Here is a 23125-nt window from a genome sequence, read left to right as displayed (position 1 = left end):
TCTTCCCCCCATCCCATCTCCCCACTTCCCCTGTCTCCCCCATGCCATCTCTCTTCTCCCATGCCATGTCTCTTCCCCCATCCCATCTCTCTTCCCCCATCCCATCACCCCACTTCCCCTTCCCCACCCCCAATCCCATCTCTCCCCATCCGATCTCTCTCCTCCCATCCGATCTCTTTCCCCCCATCCCGTCTCTCTTCCCCCATCCCATCTCCCCCCTCCCCCTCCCATCTCTCTTCTCCCATCACATCTCACTTCCCCCATCCCATCTCTTCCCCCCATCCCATCTCCCTTCCCCCATCCCATCTCCCCACTTCCCCCCCCGTCCCATCTCCCCACTTCCCCCCCATCCCATCTCCCCACTTCCCCCCTCCCATCTCCCCACTTCCCCCGTCCCATCTCCCCACTTCCCCCCTGTCCCACCTCTCCCCCAGCCCATCTCTCTTCACCCCCCATCCCACCTCTGCCCCCCCATGCCTTTCCCCCCATCCCACCTCTGCCCCATCTCTGCCACCCCCACCATTGTCTCCTCCCCATCCATGCTGTATTTTTTTAGCTGGGGGGGGGAGAGGATGTTCTCAGGTTTGGGGAAAGAGGTCACACAACACATGCCACACTCTCTCTTCTGCTCCCCTGATGCTTTGCGCGGCGTTTGTTCGGCAGAGCCAATGGCAGCGCCCGGCGACGCGATGACGTATGCTAGCGCACGCTGTCCCTTGTGCGCAGTTCGTGCCTTGAACGGGGGCAAAAAATACCCGTCCCCCCCTCCCCAGCGGAGGAGGGAAGGCGCCTGCGCGAGAGTGAGACAGAGCGTGAGCGGGTGGCTGGCTGACGGACGGCTGTGTGGAATCACGTTATTGCAGGAGAAGGCGGAGAGCCGCTTGTGACGTTAGAGCGTGGAACCCCCTCCCTCCCCCCACCCCCACCCCCTCCCCTTTCCCCTCCCCTCCACCCCCGGCACGGCTGCTAGGAGATAGAGAGCGGCGCGAGCGACTGGCAGGCAGACAGATTCAGACATGGCGGCGGCGACTGGAGGAGGAGGAAAAATCCGAAACAAGCGACACCACATCATCAGCAAACCTTATGCGAAGAACCAGGTATTTATTTCAAAAGGGGAAAAGATTGGACAGTCTGGCCGGCTCGCCTCGCATAAAGCTGCTGGTGCAGGAGGAGGGAGGGTGGCGCGAGAGTGGGCTGAGGCGGTGTGCGCGAGCCGCGGCCTAGGCGCTGGCTTTGAGCGAGTGATGAAGATGGAGCCCCGATCGAAGCCGGGCCCGGCCCGCTGAAAAGAGGCCTCCGGGGGGAGGGAGGAGGGGTGCAGCCGAATGGACGGTAATTCCCAATGGAACATCCCCTGGGGTTTTATTTCATTGTGTTTACTGCTTATAAATGCTGCTTCGTGCGTTTCCCGGCGGCTTGCTACCCGCTTCCGGAGGCCTCCGGTTGCATTCTGCTGGCCGGCGGTCAGAGCGGGGTTCTCTCCCTCTCCTTTCTCACCGTGTTTGCACCCCTTTCGGGCGGCGCAGGTCCTCTATTCTCCCCAGTCCTTTTAACCGCCATGGGGATTTTTTTTTGGCGCGGAGCTGATCGATCTGTACCTTCGCCGGGGGATTTTCCATAATGTTTCCCATTACCGATTTCCTCCCACCCCTCTTGATAAAGTTTGTCTTCCGGCGCCGCGATTTTTCTGTCTTCCCGTTCAATTTTAACCGGTTTCTACTTCCACATGGGGGAGGGGAGGTGCATTTGCGTCTTGACATGCAGATTTGACACACTTGCCTGTATGTGGAGAGGAGCCAACTGTACTGTCGCCGCACATTTCTGGTTAAATCTACGTTTTAACATGAGTCATAGGGCGACCAATTTGAGCTTTTTGCTTTCTGGATTTTGGTCAGTATGTTGCTCTTGGAATTTTTATTCGGTAAACTGTTTTGAAATTAGTTGCACTGAAATGTGCGCGACCGTCCCTTTTTTTGTTGCAATATCTACCGTTGCGCTGCAAAAACTTTGATATTCAAACTGCATGACTTGTCTAATTTTTCCACACCTCTTACATGAATTTCCATGATTTTTTCGCTCTTCAGTTATTTCTGCATAGAACATTAGGGCAGTTGCTTTACTGTATTAGATTATTTTGAACAATGGCCTTGCATTGAAGTACATAATAGGCGCTAATATATGCTTATGTTAGCCTAAGGTAATTATCCTCGAGTCTTTCTGAACTCCGATGTTACAAGGAAAAAAACTTGTCTTTGTACTGCACTTTATACTGTCACAGAAATGTCAAAGCAGTTTACAGCCAATGAAATACAGAGTCATAGAGTTTTACAGAACAGAAATTGGTCCATCAGCCCATTGTATCCGTGCTGGCCATCAATCATTTATCTTCATCCCATTTACCAACACTTGGCTCATGGGGTTTCAAGTGCTCAACGAAATGCTTCTTAATGTTGTGAGGGTTCCTGCCTTTAGCACCCTTTCAGACAGTGAGTTCAAGATTCTCATCACCATAAATCCTGGTTATTGACCCCTGTATGAAGAGAAAACGTTTCTAAGGGGAGTAGACCGGCGTTTCTGCGGATGCAAACAAGACTCCAGGAAGGTATGTTGCCTCCCGGGGCTCAAGGGTCCTGCAGGACATTCTAAAGGGGGAGGGTGAACAACCAGCTGTCATGGTGCATATAGGCACAAACGATATAGGTAAGAAGCTGTCATGGTGCTGGGTACAGGTGCTATAGGAGAGATAGATCAGGAGATAGGTGGGATGGGGGAGTTGCGTTTTTGATTAGGGACAACATCAAAGCAGTACAGAGAGGATATATCCAAGGCTTTGTTCACTGAGTCTATATGGGTAGAACTGAAAAATAAGGTGAGATCACTTTGATAGGACTTTACTATAAGCCCCCAAATAGTCAGTGGGAAACCGAGAAGCAAATATACAAGGAGATTACAGATAGCTGCTGTAAAAATAGGGTGGTAATAGTTGGGGACTTTAACTTTCCCAACATCAACTGGGACATCCATAGCACTAGGGGCTTGCGTGGAGAGAAATTTAACGAGTGAATTCAGGAAGAATTCCGCATTCAATATGTGGATGGCCCGATTAGAGAGGGGGCAAAACTTGACCTCCACTTGGGGAATAAGGAAATGTTAGTGAGGGATCACTTTGGGACCAGTGACCACAATTCCATTTGTTTTAAGATAGCTATGGAGAATGATAGTTCTGGCCCAAAATTTTAAATTGTAAATTGCGGCCAGGACAATTTCGATGGTTTTAGGTGGGAACTTTCAAAAGTTGATTGGGGGGGGCCTGTTTACAGGCAAGGGGACAGCTGGTAAGTGGGAGTATTTCAGAAGGGTGTTAACTAGGGTTCAGGGTGAGCACATTACTCTAAGAGTGAAGGGTAAGGCTGGTAGAAGTAGGGAACCCTGGATGACTTTGGATATTAAGGCCATGGTCAAAAGGAAGAAGGAGGCATATGACATGCATAGGCAGCTGGGATCAAGTGGATCCCTTGAAGAGTGTAGGACGTGTCGGAGTAGAGTAAAGAGAGGAATCAGGAGGTCAAAAAGGGGACATGAGATTGTCTTGGCAGATAAGGCAAAGGAAAATCCAAAGAGCTTTTACAGATACGTAAAGGGCAAAATAGTGACTGGGGAGAGGGAAGGGTTAACAAGGTCATCTATGTACGGATCCACAATGGATGGGAGAGGTCCTAAATGAATACTACTTGTCGGTATTTACTGTTGAGAAAGGCACAAAAGGGGCAGCATGATGGCACAGTGGTTAACATGCTGCCTCAGGCTGCCGAGGACCTGGGAAATCCCGGCTGTGGGTCACTCTCCGTGAGGAGTTTGCATATTCTCGTCGTGTTTGCGTGGGTTTCGCCCACACGACCCAAAGATGTGCTGGGTAGGTGGATTGACCACACTAAATTGCCCCTTTAATAGGAAAGAAAAAGAATTGGACACTTTAAATTTATAAAAATTTAAAAAAAATTAATTACAGTTTGACAATATATCTCTCTGGCTATTATATTCTTTGTGTGCAGCCATAACCATATAATTGCTTCAATGTCATTGGCCATGCTAAATTGCCCCTTAATTGGAAAAAATGAATTGGGTACTCTAAATTTATTTATTTTAAAAAAGAGAACAGTCGGGATATTGGGGAAATAAAAAGTGATGTCTTGAGGAGTGTACATATTACAGAGAAGGAGGTGCTGGAGGTATTAAAGCGGATCAAGATAGATAAATCCTGGGACCTGATGAAATGTATCTGAGGACGTTGTGGGAGGCTAGGGAGGAAATTGCCGGCCCCCCATCTGAGATATTTGAATCGTCGACAGCCACAGGAGAGGTGCCTGAAGATTGGAGGGTCGCAAATGTTGTGCCGATGTTTAAGAAGGGCTGTAGGCATAAGCCTGGGAACCGAAGACCGGTGAGCCTTACTTCTGGAGTGGGTAGCTTGTTGGAAGGTATTCTGAGGGATCTACAGGCATTTAGACAGGCAAGGGCTAATTAGGGAAAGTCAGCATTGCTTTGTAAGGGTGAAGTCATGTCTCGTGAATTTGATTGAGTTTTGTTGAAGGGGTAATCATGAGGGCAGTGCAGTCGACGTTGTCTACATGGACTTTAGCAATGCCTTTGACAAGTCCTGCATGGTAGGTTGTTGCAAAAGGTTAAATCTCATGGAATCCAGGGCGAGGTAGCCGATTTGATTTATCATTGTCACATGTATTGCTATGCAGTGAAAAGTATTGTTTCTTGCATGCTATACAGACATTAGCTTGGCGACCGAAGTATCCCTATTTTCCCATCCTATTCATGTATTTGTCAAGATGCCCCTTAAATGTCACTATCGTCCCTGCTTCCACCACCTCCTTTGGCAGCAAGTTCCAGGCACCCACTACCCTCTGTGTAAAGAATCTTGCCTCAAACATCTCCTCTAAACCTTGCCCCTCGCAGCTTAAACCTATGCCCCCTAGTAATTGACCCTTCTATCCTGCGAAAAAGTCTTTGACTATCCACTCTGTCTATGCCCTCATAATTCTGTGGGCCTCTATCGGGTCGCCCCTCAACCTCCTTTGTTCCAGTGAGAACAAACCAAGTTTATTCAACCTCTCCTCATAGCTAATGCCCTCCATACCAGGCAACATCCTGGTAAATCTTCTGCACCCTCTCTAAAGCCTCCAAATCCTTCTGGTAGTGTGGCAACCAGAATTGAACATTATACTCCCAAGTGTGGCCTAACTAAGGTTTCATACAGCTGCAACCTGACTTGCCAATTTTTATACTCAGTGCCCCAGCAAATGAAGGTAAGCATGCCGTATGCCTTCTTGACTACCGTCTCCACGTGTGTTGCCACTTTCAGTCACCTATGGACCTGTACACCTAGATCTCTCTTACTGCCAATACTCTTGAGGGTTCTACCATTCACTGTATATTCCCTACCTGTATCAGCCCTTCCGAAATGCATTACCTCACATTTGTCCGGATTAAACTCCATCTGCCATCTCTCTGCCCAAGTCTCCAAACAATTTAAATCCGGCTGTATCCTCTTGACAGTCCCCATCGCTATCCGCAATTCCACCAACCGTTGTGTCGTCCACAAATTTACTAATCAGACCAGTTACATTTTCCTCCAAATCATTTATATATACTACGAACAGCAAAGGTCCTAGCACTGAACCCTGCGGAACACCACTAGTCACAGCCCTCCAATTAGAAAAGCACCCTTCCATTGCTATTCTCTGCCTTCCATGACCGAGCCGGTTCTGTATCCATCTTACCAGCTCACCTCTGATCCCGTGTGACTTCATCTTTTGTACCAGTCTGCCATGAGGGACCTTGTCAAAGGCCTTACTGAAATCCATAGACAACATCCACTGCACTACCTGCATCAATCATCTTTGTGACCTCCTCAAAAATCTCTTATCAAGTTAGTGAGACACGACCCCCCCCCCTTCACAAAACCGTGTTGCCTGTTGCAAATACGTCCACTTACTTCCAAATGGGAGTAGATCCTGTCTTGAAGAATTCTCCAGTAGTTTCCCTACACTGACGCAAGGCTCACTGGCCTGTAGTTCCCTGGATTATCCTTGCTACCCTTCTTAAACAAAGGAACAATATTGGCTATTCTCCAGTCCTCTGGGACACCGCCTGAAGACAATGGCAATGGTATGGAGTTGGGGGGAGTTAAAGAACAAAGAGATCTAGGAGTACTGGTTCGTAGCTCCTTGAAAGTGGAGTTGCAGCTCGACAGGGTGGTGAAGACGGCATTCAGCATGCTAGGTTTTATTGGTCAGAATATTGAATACAGTAGTTGGAACATCTTGTTGAAGTTGTACAAGGCATTGATTGGTAAGACCACACATGGAATAACGAACAAAGAACTGTACAGCACAGGAACAGGCCCTTCGGCCCTCCAAGCCCGTGCTGACCATGCTGCCTGACTAAACTACAATCTTCTACACTTCCTGGGTCCGTATCCCTCTATTCCCATCCTATTCATGTACTTGTCAAGATGCCCCTTAAATGTCACTATCGTCCCTGCTTTCACCACCTCCTCCGGTAGCGAGTTCCAGGCACCCACTACCCTCTGCGTAAAAGACTTGCCTCGTACATCTACTCTAAACCTTGCGCCTCTCACCTTAAACCTATGCCCCCTAGTAATTGACCCCTCTACCCCGGGGAAAAGCCTCTGACTATCCACTCTGTCTATGCCCCTCATAATTTTGTATACCTCTATCAGGTCGCCCCTCAACCTCCTTCGTTCCAGTGAGAACAAACCGAGTGTATTCAACCGCTCCTCATAGCTAATGCCCTCCATACCGGGCAACATTCTGGTAAATCTCTTCTGCACCCTCTCTAAAGCCTCCACATCCTTCTGGTAGTGTGGCGACCAGAATTGAACACTATAACTAAGGTTCTATACAGCTGCAACATGACTTGCCAATTCTTATACTCAATGCCCCAGCCAATGAAGGCAAGCATGCCGTATGCCTTCTTGACTACCTTCTCCACCTGTGTTGCCCCTTTCAGTGACCTGTGGACCTGTACTCCTAGATCTCTTTGGCTTTCAATACTCTTGAGGGTTCTACCATTCACTGTATATTCCCTACCTGCATTAGACCTTCCAAAATGCATTACCTCACATTTGTGTTCAGTTCTGGTCACCCTATTATAGGAAGGATATTGTTAAACAAAAGGAGTGCAGAAGAGATTTACGAGGGTGCTACCAGGATGCGATGGCCTGAGTTATAAGGAGAGGCTGGATAGGCTGGGACTTTTTTCCCTGGAGCGTAGCTTAGGGGTGAGCTTATAGAGGTCTATAAAATAATGAAGAGCATAGATAGATACAAAAGTGACCAGAGGGGAAATTTCTTCACAGAGGCTGGTGAGCATCTGGAACAGGCTGTTAAACAGTTACATGGACAGGGTGGATAGAGAGGGATATGGGCTAATTGCGGGCAAGTGGGACTAGCTTAGTGATAGAAACTGGGCGGCATGGACAAGCTGGACTGAAGGGCCTGTTTCCATGCTGTAAACATCTAAGGCTCTATCCACGTTATCTATGTCCCTCATGATTTTTACACCTCAGTCAAGTCTCTTCTCTCTTCCCCCCCCCTCCCCAAGCCTTCACTGCTCTAAGGAAAACAACCCCAGCCTAACCAGCCTCTCTTCATAGCTGAAACACTCCACCCCAGGCAACATCCTGGTGAATCTCTTTTTAAAAAAATTTAGAGCACCCAATTATTTTTTCCAATTAAGGGGCAATTTTACTGTGGCCAATCCACCTCTCTGCACATCTTTGGGTTGTGGGGGTGAGACCCATGCAGGCACGGGGAGAATGTGCAAACTGCCCATGGACAGTGACCCAGGGCAGGGATAACCCGGGTCCTCAGTGCTGAGGCAGCAGTGCTAACCACTGTGCTGTCCCTACATCCTGGTGACTCTCATCTGCACCCTTTCTAGTGCAATCACTACATTTGGAGTATTATCACTATTGTAGTATAGGAAATCCAACAGCTAATTTGTGCACAACATGCTCCCATAAACAATAATGTGACAATGGCCAGATAATCTGTTTTTGTGAAATTGATTGGGAGATCAATTTTGGCTGAGGATAGCTCCTGTTTGAAATAGTACCATGGGATCTTTCATGTCCACTTGAGGGCAGGTGGGTTTAACATCTGATCTGCCAGACAGTGCATCTGTTCTGCACTGGGCTGTCAGCCTTCATTTTTATGCTCAAGTACTGGTGTGTTGTGACTCAGGTGAGAGTGCTACTAACTGAGCTACAGCTGACTCAACCATATTAACATTTTTGATGTCTGAAAAGAAATTCAATTAAAGCAATGTGTAAAATGTATCTAATTTATGTAATAGGACTTTGTCTTATACCAGTAAGGTGTGCAACCATGTCTAGTCAATTTGTAAGAATTATGGTGACTCTTGCTGCACATACTGCAAGCCTCATTATGTACTTTATATGCCTATCATCCCTATCTCATCTTTCACTTTTTCCCTTATGCTTCCTGCTGTCCTTGATATTAGACTAACACGTTGACTGCACTGGTACACTGCAGATTCTTTGTGCGGGCACTGACCTATGTTTTTCGCATTTGTCTGGTGCTTTTAACATTGTAAAATATTGAAGTGTTAGCAGATAATTTAACACAACCACACAAGGAGATAATAGTTCAGATGGATAAATGCTTTGTCAAAGAGAGGGGTTTTAAGACTCACGTGGGAGAGAGAGGCAGAAAAGTTTGGAGGGAAATCAATTTGTGGCCTAGCCAGTGGTTAAGTTGAAGGAAATCGGGGATGCACAGAACTCTAAAGTTCCAAGTGACTACCGGACTACTCTTGCTTCGTTCCACTGTTTTTAACATGATCCCAACCAGAATATCTTTCCACCTAACACACCATGCTTCGCCGGTTGCGGCTATGCCTAGGTAGGTCGCACGTTCGGCAGCTCCCGCCGGGAACGGACTTTTGGGCTCTTCAGAGGGGCCCCAACGGCAATTGTTCTACATCTTCCAGTGTGGGAAGGTGACAGCAAGGTCCCCCCGACGTTATATGGATTGGACCTGGAGTGGAGTGGCTAAAAAAGTGATCCTGGTGCAGCGGAAAGTGCGAGGGAGGAAAAGCAAGATGGCAGCGGGTGGAGACCAAGCAGCGTGGGAGCAGTGGGAGCAGGAGCAGCAGGAGTTTCTTAAACGCTGCTTTGAGGAGCTGAAGACAGAAATGCTGGCGCCAATGAAGGCGGCGATTGAGAAGCTTGAGGAGACCCAGAAGCCCAAGAGGTGCTGTTCCGGGAGGTGCGGCAAAAAGCTTCGGTAACGAGGACGAGATCTTGGGCCTTGCGTTGAAGGTGGAGGCGCACAAGGCGCTGCACAAGAGGTGGGCGGAAAAATTTGAGGACCTGGAGAATAGGTCGAGGAGGAAGAATCTTCGGATTCTGGGTCTCCCTGAAGGTGTGGAGGGGCCCGACGCCGGGGCATATATGAGCACGATGCTGAATTCGCTGATGGGCACGGGAGCTTTCCCGAGGCCCCTGGAGCTGGATGGGGCTCATCGGGTCCTGGTAAGGAGACCCAAAGCCAACGAGCCGCCAAGGGCTGCAGAGGTGAGGTTCCACTGCTTTGTGGACAGAGAGTGTGTCCTGAGGTGGGCCAAAAAAGAGCGGAGCAGCAGGTGGGAGAACACGGAGATCCAAATTTATCAGGACTGGAGTGCAGAGGTGGCTAAAAAGATAGCTGGTTTCAACCGGGCTAAGGCGGTGCTCCATCGGAAGGGGGTGAAGTTCGGGGTGCTGCAGCCAGCGCAATTGTGGGTCACGTTACAAGATCGGCACCACTATTTTGAAAATCCTGATGAGGCATGGAACAGACTGAAAAGTTGGACTCAAATTGAGGGTTTGTCGTGGGGGGATGTTTATTGTGTTTACCGCGTTTGGGGAATGTTCTTTTTGTTTGAGTGCTGGGTGGGGATGGGTGAATGGATTTGATGTGGGAGAGTGTGGGTGTTGGAGGGGCAGGGCCCCACGGAGGAAATGGGGGGGTGGAGGCCCGGGGATGGGGAGTTGGGGTAAGGCCGCAAAAAGGTGCTGCGCCAGAGGGGGCGGGGCCGGCTCAGGAAAGCGCGGGCTTTTTCCCGTGTTAAGGAAGAATGGGGGCGGGGCGGTGCTGGAGAGGCGTGCACACTGACTGCCAAGGAGTGGGGGGACTCACACTGGGGGGTCGATGGAATGGCGGGAGAGGCCGGGGTCAGCAGGAGTCAGCTGACTTACGGGAGTGTCATGGGGGGAGCAAAATGGCTAGATGAAGATCTAGCGGGGGGAGGGGGAGAACTGGGTTGCTGCTGCATTGGCCAAAAGGGAGCTGGAAGTAGGAGAGGTAGTCGGGGCGGGGGTCCGCCGCCTGTGGGGCGGGAGGCGCGGGCACGTGGCTGACCTAGAAAAGGAGATGGCGAGTCGGCAGGGGGGGGGGGGTCGAGTAGCCCCCCGATCTGGCTGATAACTTGGAATGTGAGGGGCCTGAACGGGCCAGTCAAGAGGGCCCGGGAGGTCGCGCACGTAAAGGGACTGAAGGCAGACGTGGTTATGCTCCAGGAGACACATCTGAAGGTGGCAGATCAGGTTAGGTTGAGAAAGGAATGGGTAGGGCAGGTCTTTCATTCAGGGCTGGATGCGAAGAACAGAGGGGTTGCAATACTGGTGGGGAAGCGGGTGTTGTTCGAGGCACTGAATATTGTAGTGGATAATGGAGGTCGATATGTGATGGTGAGTGGTAGGTTGCAGGGGGTGGGGGTGGTACTGGTGAACGTATATGCCCCGAATTGGGATGATGCCGGATTTATGAAACGCATGCTGGGTCGGATTCCGGATCTGGAGGTAGGAAGCTTGATAATGGGGGAGGGGGGGGCTTCAACACGGTGCTGGACCCAGCACTGGACCGTTCTAGGTCCAGGACGGGTAAGAGGCCGGCTGCGGCCAGATGGGGGGAGTGGATCCATGGAGGTTTGCCAGGCCGCTGGCCAGGGAATTTTCCTCCTTTTCCCACGTCCATAGAGCCTACTCCCGGATTGATTTTTTTCATTTTGAGTAGGGCGCTAATCCCGAAAGTGGAGGGAATGGAATATTCGGCCATAGCCATCTCGGACCACGCCCCGCATTGGGTGGAGTTGGGGGAGGAGAGGGACCGGCGCCTCGATGTGGGACTGTTGGCGGATGAGGGCGGTACGGGGGTGTATTGAATGATATTTGGAGGCCAACGACAACTGGGAGATGCAGGTGGGGGTAGTCTGGGAGGCGTTGAAGGCGGTGGTCAGGGGAGAGCTAATCTCCATTAGGGCCCACGGAGAAGAGAGAGGAGAGGGAGAGGTTGGTGGGGGAGATTCAAAGGGTGGACAGGAGGTATGCAGAGGCCCCCGAGGAGGGGCTACTTAGGGAGCAACGGAACTTCCAGACGGAATTCGACCTGTTGACCACGGGAAAAGCAGAAGCACAGCGGAGGAAAGCGCAGGGGGCGATGTATGAGTATGGGGAGAAGGTGAGTCGGATGCTGCCACATCAGCTTCGTAAGAGAGAGGCAGCAAGGGAGATTGGTGGAGTTAAGGATAGGGGGGGAATACGGTGCGGAGTACGGTGAGAATAAACAAAGTATTTAGGGACTTCTATGGGGATCTGTACAGGTCTGAGTCCCAGCGGGAGAGGAGGGGATGCGACGATTCCTAGATCAGCTGAGGTTCCCGAGGGTGGAGGAGGAGGTGGCTGGTTTGGGGGCGCCGATTGGGCTGGAGGAGCTGGTTAAAGGATTGGGGAGCATGAAGGCGGGGAAGGCTGGCTACGAGAATTGAGGACTGTGTCCCGAGGGTGATTCATGAGGACCAGACGGGATTTGTGATGGGTAGGCAGCTAAACACAAATGTGCGGAGGCTCCTCAATGTGATTATGATGCCCTCGGTGGAGGGGGAAGCGGAGGTAGTGGCAGCTATGGACGCGGAGAAGGCCTTTGATCGGGTGGAGTGGGAGTATCTTTGGGAAGTGTTGTGGAGGTTCGGGGAGGGGTTCATCAGTTGGGTCAGGCTGCTATATAGAGCTCCAGTGGCGAGTGTGGCTACGAACCGGTGGAGGTCGGAGTACTTTCGGCTGTACCGGGGGACGAGGCAGGGGTGCCCCTTATCCCCCTTGTTGTTTGCACTGGCAATTGAGCCGTTGGCCATGGCACTGAGGGAGTCCAGGAAATGAAGGGGACTGGTCAAGGGGGGCGGGGAAGGGGAGGAACACCGGGTGACGTTGTATGCCGACGACCTGTTGTTGTATGTGGCGGATCCAATGGAGGAGATGGCAGAGGTCATGCGGATCCTTGGGGAGTTGGGGACTTTTTGGGGTATAAACTCAACGTAGGGAAGAGTGAGCTCTTTGTGGTGCATTCAGGGGACCAGGGAAGGGGGATAGATGAGCTACCGCTGAAGAGGGCGGAAAGAAGCTTTCGGTACCTAGGGATCCAAGTAGCTAGGAGTTGGGGGGGCCCTGCACAAGCTCAATTTGATGCGGTTGGTGGAGCAGATGGAGGAGGATTTTAAAAGATGGGATATGCTGCCACTCTCACTAGCGGGTCGGGTGCAGTCGGTCAAAATGACGGTCCTCCCGAGGTTTCTCTGTGTTCCAGTGCCTTCCCATTATGAGCCCCAAGGCCTTTTTCAAATGTGTAAGCAGGAGCATCATGGGATTTGTGTGGGCGAATAAGACCCCGAGGGTGAAGAGGGTGTTTCTGGAGCGTAGCAGGGACCGTGGGGGGGGGCTATTAATGGGCAACCAATGTGGCGATGATCCGTAAGTGGGTAATGGAGGGAGAGGGAGACGGCGTGGGAGAGGCTAGAGATGGCGTCCTGTGTGGGCACGAGCCTGAGGGTGCTGGTGACGGCACCGCTGCCGCTCTCGCCGACAAGGTACACCACGAGTCCGGTGGTGGTGGCGACGCTGAAGATCTGGGGGCGACACGGGCGAGGTGGGTGCCTCTGTTTCGTCCCCGATTTGGGAGAATCATCGGTCCGTCCCTGGAAGGATGAATGGGGGGTTTCGGAGCTGGCATCGGGCAGGGATTAGAACAATGTGGGACCTGTTCATCGATGGGACGTTTGCGAGCCTAGGGGCACTGAAGGAGAGGTTTGGGCTACCCCCGGGAAACGCTTTCAGGTACGTGCAAGTGAGGGCGTTTGTGAGGGAATTCTGGTACGTGGGATTCAGGACAGGGTGACTTTGGGTGTATGGGTTGGAGAATGCAAGGTTTCGGCGATTTATCAGGAGCTGGAGGAGGAGGCCTCGGTGGAGGAGTTAACGGGCAAGTGGGCGGAGGAGCTTGGGGAGGAGATAGATGAGGGTCTGTGGGCTGATGCCCTGAGTAGGGTTAATTCTTCCTCCTCTTGCGCCAGGCTCAGCCTAATGCAGTTCAAAGTTACTCACAGAGCGCATATGACAGGGGCGAGGTTGAGTAAATTCTTTGAGGTGGAGGACAGATGTGGGAGGTGCTCGGGGAGCCTGGCAAATCACGTCCATATGTTCTGGTCGTGCCCGGTGCTGAAGGGGTTTTGCGAGGACTATGCCCAAGGTGGTGAACACCTGGTTCAAGCCGAGCTGGGGATTGGCATTGTTTGGGGTATCGGACGAGCCGGGAGTGCAGGAGGCGAAAGTGGCCGGTATTCTGGCCTTTGCGTCCCTGGTAGCCCGGCGGAGGATTTTGCCACTATAGAAAGAAGCGAAGCCCCCTAGTGTGGAAGCTTGGATCAATGACATGGCAGGGTTCATCAAGCTGGAGAGGATAAAGTTTGCCTCGCGAGGGTTTGTGCAAGGGTTCTCCAGGCGGTGGCAACCGTTCCTACACTATCTCGCAGAGCGTTAGGAGGAGGTCAGCAGCAGCCCGAGGGGGCGGGGGGGGGGGGGGTTCTTTTCAGGTGGCGTTTGGGTGAAGGGGGGGGGCTTCCCTATTTCCATTTTTTAATGTTATATGGGGGGTTATTGTATATGGGGGAAATCCAATCTATAATTTCTGATTGTTGTGTTCTTGTTTCTTTTTTTTGTGGGGGGGGGGTGGAGTTTGTTGAAAATTTGTTGAAATATTTGAATAAATATATTTTTAAAAAACTCACCAATGCTTCATTGAGATCTATCCACGGCTGCCTCCTTATCTGCATGTTGCTTTCTAGTGACACATTCACATGATCTGCAGCAAGATTCAGGTTGTTTGCAGACAACACCTAGCCATCGTTGATTATTTTATTTTGCCAGACTACAAATTTCCTCCAGCTAAATGTTGGCAAGGCTGAAGCCATTGTCTCGTGTCCCCAGTTCAAACTTGATCTCTAGACATCAATTCTGTTCGTTGACCGAGCTAGACTGATTGCAACCTTGCCATCATCCCCATTGAATCTGAACTTAACTTTTCTGCTGCTGCAATTCAATCATGTCTTTGTCACCTCTATTTCAATGCGCCCAAGCCTGCTTCTTGTCCTCCATGTAAAATGAACGACCCACCGTCTCTGGTGGAACCCCATGTCAGCCCCTCCGGAGCACATTTCAACTTTTCCAAGGACAGAAACTCCAACAAGTCCCCAGCCACACCGAGGCATTGGGGGGTGGGTGGAGACAGACAGACTGACCTCCACGCCGACAAAACCCACCAAGCAATCAACAAGGTGAAGGCTATGACATCCCGAATATGTCTAGGGACCTGGCTCAATTCCCTATGCAAAACCTCCGACATAGTGCTGAAAACCAACCCCCAATATTTCTGCCACCGGGAAAGTGTTTCCTGTGGAATTCCGCACCGTCATATACCTAAAGCCCTTCTCGTGCAGCGGTATTGTTGCTAGCGCCCGTAGCCCTGACCCCTTACAGGACCCTGCCTCCATCCGCACCCACAAAGCCTCAGTCTCCTTCATCCAGCCCCGCATCATCTCCACGTTTGCCATCCAATAATTGTGCAACAAATTCAGAAGAGCCAAGCACCCTGACTGCCGCCCCCTTTGGAGCATGACTTCCTTATCCTCGCAACCTTTCCAGCCCACACAAACGATGAGACCAGCCTATTCACTCGTCGAAAAAATGCCTTCGGCAAAGAGACCGGTAGACACTGGAACAAAAAAATAGAAACTGTGGCAAAATATTAATTTTGACTGCCTGTTCCCGGCCAGCCAAAAACAAAGGGAGTCCATCCCACCTTCCCAAATCATCCTCCACCTTGTCCACCAGGCTCGTCAAATTTAGCTTACGGAGTCATGCCCAGTCCCGCGTTATCTGCACCTCAAGTACCTAAAGTGAGTTGTTGCTACCTTAAACGGCAACCTTTCCACTCCAGACCTGAAGGAGGCATGACAAAATACTCTCTCTTCCTCCCTAATTTATACCCCGTAAATGTCACAAATTTCCAGAACGACCTCTTTTATCCTACCTGTACTTTTGTCCCTTTTGCCATTGTTCCTGTCCTTGCTGACCTACGTTGGTTCCTGATCATCCAGATTTTAAAATTTTATCTCAATTCTTTATATATTCGTACTCATTGTTTCAGAAACTTCACCAAGCCCCCAACTTCTCCCACTCAAGTTCTCCATTCCTCTGAACTGGCTTCTTGTTGTAGCCCCCTCGTCTTTGAAAGCTGTGTCTTCAACTGCATATTCCTCCTGATCTGCCAGCCCCTACTTCAATATCTCTGTCCTCCTCTGTTTTAGCAAACCTTGTTTTAAATCTTAACTGCTTTGACCAAACCTCCTAATATCTACTTTGGTTTAGGCTTCATTATTGCTTTATGAAGTGCCTTGTGATTTTTTTAATTTTTTGTTAGGTTAAAAATGCAGCACCAGTAAAAGTTTTTTTCAGTGTAGTAAGTGACATCCTCATTGATCAACATAGGTGGTGGGCTAAGAGCTAGACTTCACAAAATCGGTACAGGTGAGCTTCACCTTGGATCATTTCTTCCCAAAGACTTTCCAGTCTCATCCTTACAGCATGAAGTTGTTTAATGCCATATCTGGATGGCCATTGGACCTGTTAATCATTTTGAGAACTTTATTGAATCTATCCTAAATTGACATTATTAGTTTGAACCTGTGCCTCCTTATTCTGTTGTCATCAAATAATTAGAAATGCTGTTCTGGGATTGCTATCATATATTTACTATATACTTTTAAAAATATATATACTTTATTCGAGTTTTTTGGCCAAACATAACAATACGTAGTGTTTCTTTTACACAACAATAAAGCAATAAATAGCCGTGGCCAGTTTTAAACAAATAAATAATATATATAAACAAAAACAAAAGAAAAACAAAACTAAATGGCAACTGCCTTGTCCAAAATAAATACTCTCCAAAATTACAGTCCAATATACAATTACATATACCAAATACCTATACATGTACAATAACATCCCTGAGAGTCCGTCCGATTCCTTGCCCCCCCCCCCCCCTCCGGGTTGCTGCTGTTATCTACTTCTTTTCCATTCCCTCTATCTTTCTGTGAGGTAGTCGACGAACGGTTGCCACCGCCTGGTGAACCCCTGAGCCGAATCCCTTAACACAAACTTAATCCGTTCTAACTTTATGAACCCTGCCATATCGTTTATCCAGGTCTCCAGCCCCGGGGACTTAGCTTCCTTCCACATTAACAATATCCTGCACCGGGCTACAAGGGACGCAAAGGCCAACACGTCAGCCTCTCTCGCCTCCTGCACTCCCGGCTCTTCTGCAACCCCAAATATAGCCAACCCCCAGCTTGGTTCGACCTGGACCCCCACCACCTTCGAAAGCACATTCGCCACCCCCACCCAGAACCCCTGTAGCCGGGCATGACCAGAACATGTGGGTGTGATTCGCTGGGCCTCTCGAGCATCTCGCACACCTATCCTCTACCCCAAAAAATTTACTAAGCCGTGCTCCAGTCATATGCGCCCTGTGTAGTACCTTAAATTGTATCAGGCTTAGCCTGGCACACGAGGATGATGAGTTTATCCTACGTAGGGCATCTGCCCACAGCCCCTCCTCAATCTCCTCCCCCAGTTCTTCCCATTTCCCTTTCAGCTCATCTACCATGATCTCCCCCTCGTCCCTCATCTCCCTGTATATGTCCGCTACCTTACCGTCCCCCACCCATGTCTCTGAGATCACTCTATCCTGCACTTCCTGCGTCGGGAGCTGCGGGAATTCCCTCACCTGTTGCCTCACAAAAGCCCTCAATTGCATATACCGAAATGCATTCCCTTGGGGCAACCCATATTTCTCCGTCAGCGCTCCCAAACTCGCAAACGTCCCATCTACAAATAGATCTCTTAATTGTACTACCCCAGCTCTTTGCCATGCTCCAAATCCCCCATCCATTCTCCCCGGAACGAACCTATGATTGTTTCTTATCCGGGACCGCACCGAAGCTCCCGTCCCTCCCCTATGCCGTCTCCACTGCCCCCAAATTCTCAATGTAGCCACCACCACCGGGCTTGTGGTGTATTTCTTCGGTGAGAACGGCAATGGGGCAGTCACCATAGCTTGTAGGCTAGTCCCCCTACAGGACGCCCTCTCCAATCTCTTCGACGCCGCTCCCTCCTCTTCTCCCATCCACTTACTCACCATTGAGATATTGGCGGCCCAGTAGTACTCACTTAGGCTCGGTAGTGCCAGCCCCCCCCCCTATCCCTACTACGCTGTAAGAATCCCTTCCTCACTCTCGGGGTCTTCCCGGCCCACACAAAACTCATGATGCTCTTTTCGATCCTTTTGAAAAAAGCCTTTGTGATCACCACCGGGAGGCACTGAAACACAGAGGAATCTCGGGAGGACTACCATTTTAACCGCCTGCACCCTCCCTGCCAGTGACAGGGATACCATGTCCCATCTCTTGAAGACCTCCTCCATTTGTTCCACCAATCGCGTTAAATTTAACCTTTGCAATGTACCCCAATTCTTGGCTATCTGGATCCCCAAGTAACGAAAGTCCCTTGTTACCTTCCTCAGCGGAAAGTCCTCTATTTCTCTGCTCTGCTCCCCTGGATGCACCACAAACAACTCACTTTTCTCCATGTTCAGTTTATATCCTGAGAATTCTCCAAACTCCCGAAGTGTCCGCATTATCTCTGGCATCCCCTCCGCCGGGTCCGCTACATATAACAACAAATCATCCGCATACAGAAATACCCGGTGTTCTTCTCCTCCTCTAAGTACTCCCCTCCACTTCTTGGAACCCCTCAATGCTATTGCCAGGGGCTCAATCGCCAGTGCAAACAATAATGGGGACAGAGGGCATCCCTGCCTTGTCCCTCTATGGAGCCGAAAGTATGCAGATCCCCGTCCATTCATGACCACACTCGCCACTGGGGCCCTATACAACAGCTGCACCCATCCAACATACTCATCTCCAAAACCAAATCTCCTCAGCACCTCCCTCCGATAGTCCCACTCCACTCTATCAAATGCTTTCTCGGCATCCATCGCCACCACTATCTCCGCTTCCCCCTCTGGTGGGGGCATCATCATTACCCCTAGCAGCCTCCGTATATTTGTATTTAGCTGTCTCTCCTTCACAAACCCAGTTTGGTCCTCATGGACCACCCCCGGGACACATTCCTCTATCCTCATTGCCATTACCTTGGCCAGGATCTTAGCATCCACATTCAGGAGGGAAATGGGCCTGTATGACCCGCATTGCAGCGGGTCTTTTTCCTCCTTTAGGAGGAGCGATATCGTTGCCTCTGACATAGTCGGGGGCAGCTGCCCCCTTTCCCTCGCCTCATTAAAGGTTCTCATCAGTAGCAGGGCCAGCAAGTCCAAATATTTCTTATAGAATTCAACTGGGAATCCGTCTGGTCCCGGGGCCTTCCCCGCCTGCATGCTTCCAATCCCTTTCACTACTTCCTCCGTCTCAATCTGTGCTCCCAGCCCAACTCTCTCCTGTTCCTCCACCTTAGGAAATTCCAGCTGATCCAGAAAGCACATCATTCTCTCCTTCCCGTTCGGGGGCTGCGCTTCATATAATCTTTCATAAAATGCCTTGAACACTCCATTCACTCTCCCCGCTCCATCTCCCCCTCCTCATCTCTCACCCCCCCCCCCCCCCATCTACCTCACTGCTCCCCTTTTCCTCAGTTGGGCCAACAACCTACTCGCCTTCTCCCCATACTCGTACTGTACACCCTGTGCCTTCCTCCATTGTGCCTCTGCCTTACCCGTAGTCAACAAGTCAAACTCTATATGTAGCCTTTGCCTTTCCCTGTATAGTCCCTCCTCCGGAGCCTCCGTGTATTGTCTGTCCACCCTCAGCAGTTCATTCAACAACCGCTCCCTTTCCCTACCCTCCTGCTTTCCTTTATGTGCCCTAATAGATATCAGCTCCCCTCTAACCACTGCCTTCAGTGCCTCCCAGACCACTGCCACCTGTACCTCCCCATTATCATTAATTTCCAAGTACCTTTCAATACACCCCCTCACCCTTAAACACACCCCCTCATCTGTCAATAATCCCATGTCCATTCTCCAGGGTGGAAGCTGTTGTTTTTCGTCCCCTATCTCCAGGTCCACCCAGTGTGGAGCATGATCCGAGATGGCTATAGCCGTGTACTCCGTCCCCGTCACCTTTGGGATCAGTGCCCTTCCCAAAACAAAAAAATCTATTCGTGAAAATACTTTATGTGCATAGGAGAAAAACGAAAACTCCTTACTCCTAGGTCTACAAAATCTCCAGGGATCTACTCCTCCCATCTGCACCATAAAATCCTTAAGCACCCTAGCTGCAGCCGGCCGCCTTCCGGTCCTGGACCTCGTTCTGTCCAGCCCTGGGTCTAGCACCGTATTAAAGTCTCCACCCATTACCAACTTTCCCGCCTCTAGGTCCGGGATGCGTCCTAACATACGCCTCATAAAATTGGCATCATCCCAGTTCGGGGCATACACGTTCACTAATACCACCGCCTCCCCTTGCAGTTTGCCACTCACCATCACGTATCTGCCCCCACTATCCGCCACTATAGTCTTTGCCTCAAACATTACCCGCTTCCCCACTAGTATGGCCACCCCCTTGTTTTTTGCATCCAGCCCCGAATGAAACACCTGCCCCACCCATCCTTTGCGAAGTCTAACCTGGTCTGTCAGCTTCAGGTGCGTCTCCTGAAGCATAACCACATCTGCCTTAAGTTTCTTTAGGTGTGCGAGTACCTGTGCCCTCTTAATCGGCCCGTTCAGCCCTCTCTCATTCCATGTGATCAACCGGGTTGGGGGGCTCTTTACCCCCCCCCCCCCACCCTTGACGACTAGCCATTTCCTTTTTAAATCCAGCTCCTCACCCGGTTCCCACGTAGCTGTATCCCCCCCCAGGTGGCGCCCCCCCCTCCCATACCAGCTCCCCCTTCTCCCCAGCAGCAGCAACCCAGTTAACCCCCCCCCCTCCGCTAGATCCCAAGCTAGCGTAATTGCACCCCCCATGTTGCTCCCAGAAGTCAGCAAACTCTGGCCGACCTCGGCTTCCCCCCGTGACCTCGGGTCACACTGTGCGAGGCCCCCTCCTTCCTGCTTCCCTGTTCCCGCCATGATTACCATAGCGCGGGAACAAAGCCCGCGCTTCCCCTTTTGGCCCCGCCCCCAATGGCCGGCGCCCACAGCTCCTCATCCTCCCTCACCCCCTCCCCCACGACATGGGGAAGAGAGAGAAGTTACAGGGTCGCAGGTTTCACAATCTGGGAAGTCTTCTCTTCCCCCTGTTCCCCCCTTCATCCCACAAATTCACCCCTCTTCCCCCCCTTTGTCCCAAACGTTCTTTTTTTTCTGGCCCGCTCACTCCAGCTTCTCCTCGACAATAAATGTCCACGCCTCATCTGCCGTTTTGAAACAGTGGTGTTTCCCTAGATGTGTGACCCACAGTCTTGCCGGTTGCAACATTCCAAATTTGACCTTCCTTTTATGCAACCGCCTTGGCCCGATTAAAGCTTGCCCTCCTTCTCGCCACCTCCGCACTCCAATCTTGATACACGCGGATCACCGCATTCTCCCACCTACTGTTCCGAGTTTTCTTGGCCCATCTGAGGACCATCTCTCTGTCCTTGTATCGGAGAAATCTCATAACTATTGCTCGAGGAATTTCTCCAGCCCTCGGTCTTCACGCCATAACCCGATAGGCTCCCTCCACCTCCAGCGGACCCGTCGGGGCCTCCGATCCCATTAACGAATGCAGCATCGTGCTCACATATGCCCCGACGTCCGCCCCTTCTGCACCTTCGGGAAGACCAAGAATCCTTATGTTCTTCCTCCTCGCATTGTTCTCCAGCACCTCCAGCCTTTCCACACACCTTTTGTGTTGTGCCTCGTGGATCTCCGTTTTCACCACCAGGCCCTGTGTGTCGTCCTCATTCTCAGCAACCTTTGCCTTCACGACCCGAAGCTCCTGTTCCTGGGTCTTTTGCTCCTCCTTTAGCCCCTCAATCGCTTGTAGTATCGGGGCCAACAGCTCCTTCTTCATCTCCTTTTTGAGTTCATCTACGCAACGCCGCAGGAACTCTTTGTTGGTCAGGGCCCCATATTAAACTGCCTTCTTCCGACGCCATCTTGCTTTGTGCCTGCCTTCCTGGCCGCTGCTCTTGAGGATCCACCGCAATCCAGCTACTTTCCTCTCTTTTTTCCATCCGTGTCCAGGGGGGATTCCCTTCTGGATTACCGCACAGTGTTATTTGCCGTTAAAATTGCCGATGGGGCTCCTATTAAGAGCCCAAAAGTCCGTTCCACCGGGAGCTGCCGAAACGTGCGACTTAGTCATCGCCGCACCCGGAAGTCCTAATTACTATATACTTTTACGTTCACCTCACGATTTACCTGTCAAGACTGAAAAACCTCATTCTCTTGGGATATTTCTGGAAAAGGCCAACATTTTTGAAAAGAAAGATCGGAAAGTTAAGGGAATCCAAATTATATTTGTGGAATTTTGTTCCACCATTATCCCAATGACCTTTTGGGAGAGATTGGGGACACTTTTGTTTAAGAGGCACCGTTGTTTTTTGTTTCAGATATGAGAGCATAGCAGATTCTGTCTTGTATCTAAGTTAAGACTAAAATGGTCTTGGCACTGTAATTTATTTCTTGCCCTCTGATTTCAAAGTATGGTGCCCCATGGATTCTAATTTGAGGTTTGCAATGGCTCTTTGTTATATTTGTCTTTGTAATAATGTCTGTTTGCCAAAGATACCTGAATATTCAAACTAGGGGTCTTTCAGTAATTTATTACATGTGAAATTCTGAATACAAACCTGTGCCTTTCTGGTCCTATGTGTTAGTTTTCAAATTTGTGCTATTGGTCTTATTCAAATATCTATCCTTATAATCTATGGCAATTTATTTCAGCTTGAAATTTGTACATATTATGGGTATTACAAAAATGTCATCTAGGTTTTTGAAAAACTAATGGCTCCTTTTTAAAAGACATTCTATATTTGCTTGAAATGCTTCATTATTAAATACAAGGAACATTGTATACTCAGTTGTATATCAATATTTAAATTCCAATGAGTATAGTCCCAGTCTACTCAGTCTCTCCTCAAGCAAATCCTCTCAACTCCGGAATTAACCTCGTGAATCTCCTCTGCGCTTCCTCCAGTGCCAGTACATCCTTTCTCAAGTACTGTACTCTAAGTGTGGCCTCACCAGCACCCTGTACCACTGCAACATAACCTCCCTGTTTTTAAACTCCATCCCTCTAGCAATGAAGGACAAAATTCCATTTGCCGCCTTTTTTTTCTTTAAATATTTTTTATTCTCCTTTTTCACATTTTCTCCCAAATTTACACCCACCAACAAACAATAAGCAGTAACAAATATGTCAATCCCCATATCAATAACCGATCCCATCCTCCCACCAAACCCCAAACATTAGCCTGCATGGTCACATAAACAAATGACAAAAAGGAATCCGGAATCACCCGATAGTCACCAGCAACACCCCCCCCCCCCCCCCCCCCCCCAAAAAAAAACCTAATGTCCGATGTTATCCAGTTCTTGAAAGTGCATGATGAATAATGCCCATGAATTGTAGAACCCCACCAACCTTCCTCTCAGTTCAAACTTAACCTTCTCAAGAGTCAAGAATTCCAACA

The 23125-nt window shown here is 50.1% G+C and overlaps 1 protein-coding gene across 1 annotated transcript in view; it reads left to right on the top strand.

Annotated features, from left to right (window-relative positions):
- The first annotated feature begins 786 nt into the window (after positions 1 to 786).
- The window catches only part of nup153 (nucleoporin 153), a 129313-nt gene continuing 106974 nt past the window's right edge, over positions 787 to 23125 (top strand). The window contains exon 1 of the mRNA XM_072509679.1: positions 787 to 1097. Within this exon, the coding sequence (XP_072365780.1) occupies positions 1017 to 1097 (81 nt within the window). The 5' untranslated portion in view covers positions 787 to 1016. The remainder of the gene's footprint in view (positions 1098 to 23125) is intronic.

The sequence above is a fragment of the Scyliorhinus torazame genome, chromosome 6 (assembly GCF_047496885.1).
Source record: "Scyliorhinus torazame isolate Kashiwa2021f chromosome 6, sScyTor2.1, whole genome shotgun sequence".
Lineage (NCBI taxonomy): Eukaryota > Metazoa > Chordata > Chondrichthyes > Carcharhiniformes > Scyliorhinidae > Scyliorhinus > Scyliorhinus torazame.
The sequence above is the reverse complement of the archived record's forward strand: the minus strand, read 5'-3'. Positions and strand labels throughout refer to the sequence as shown.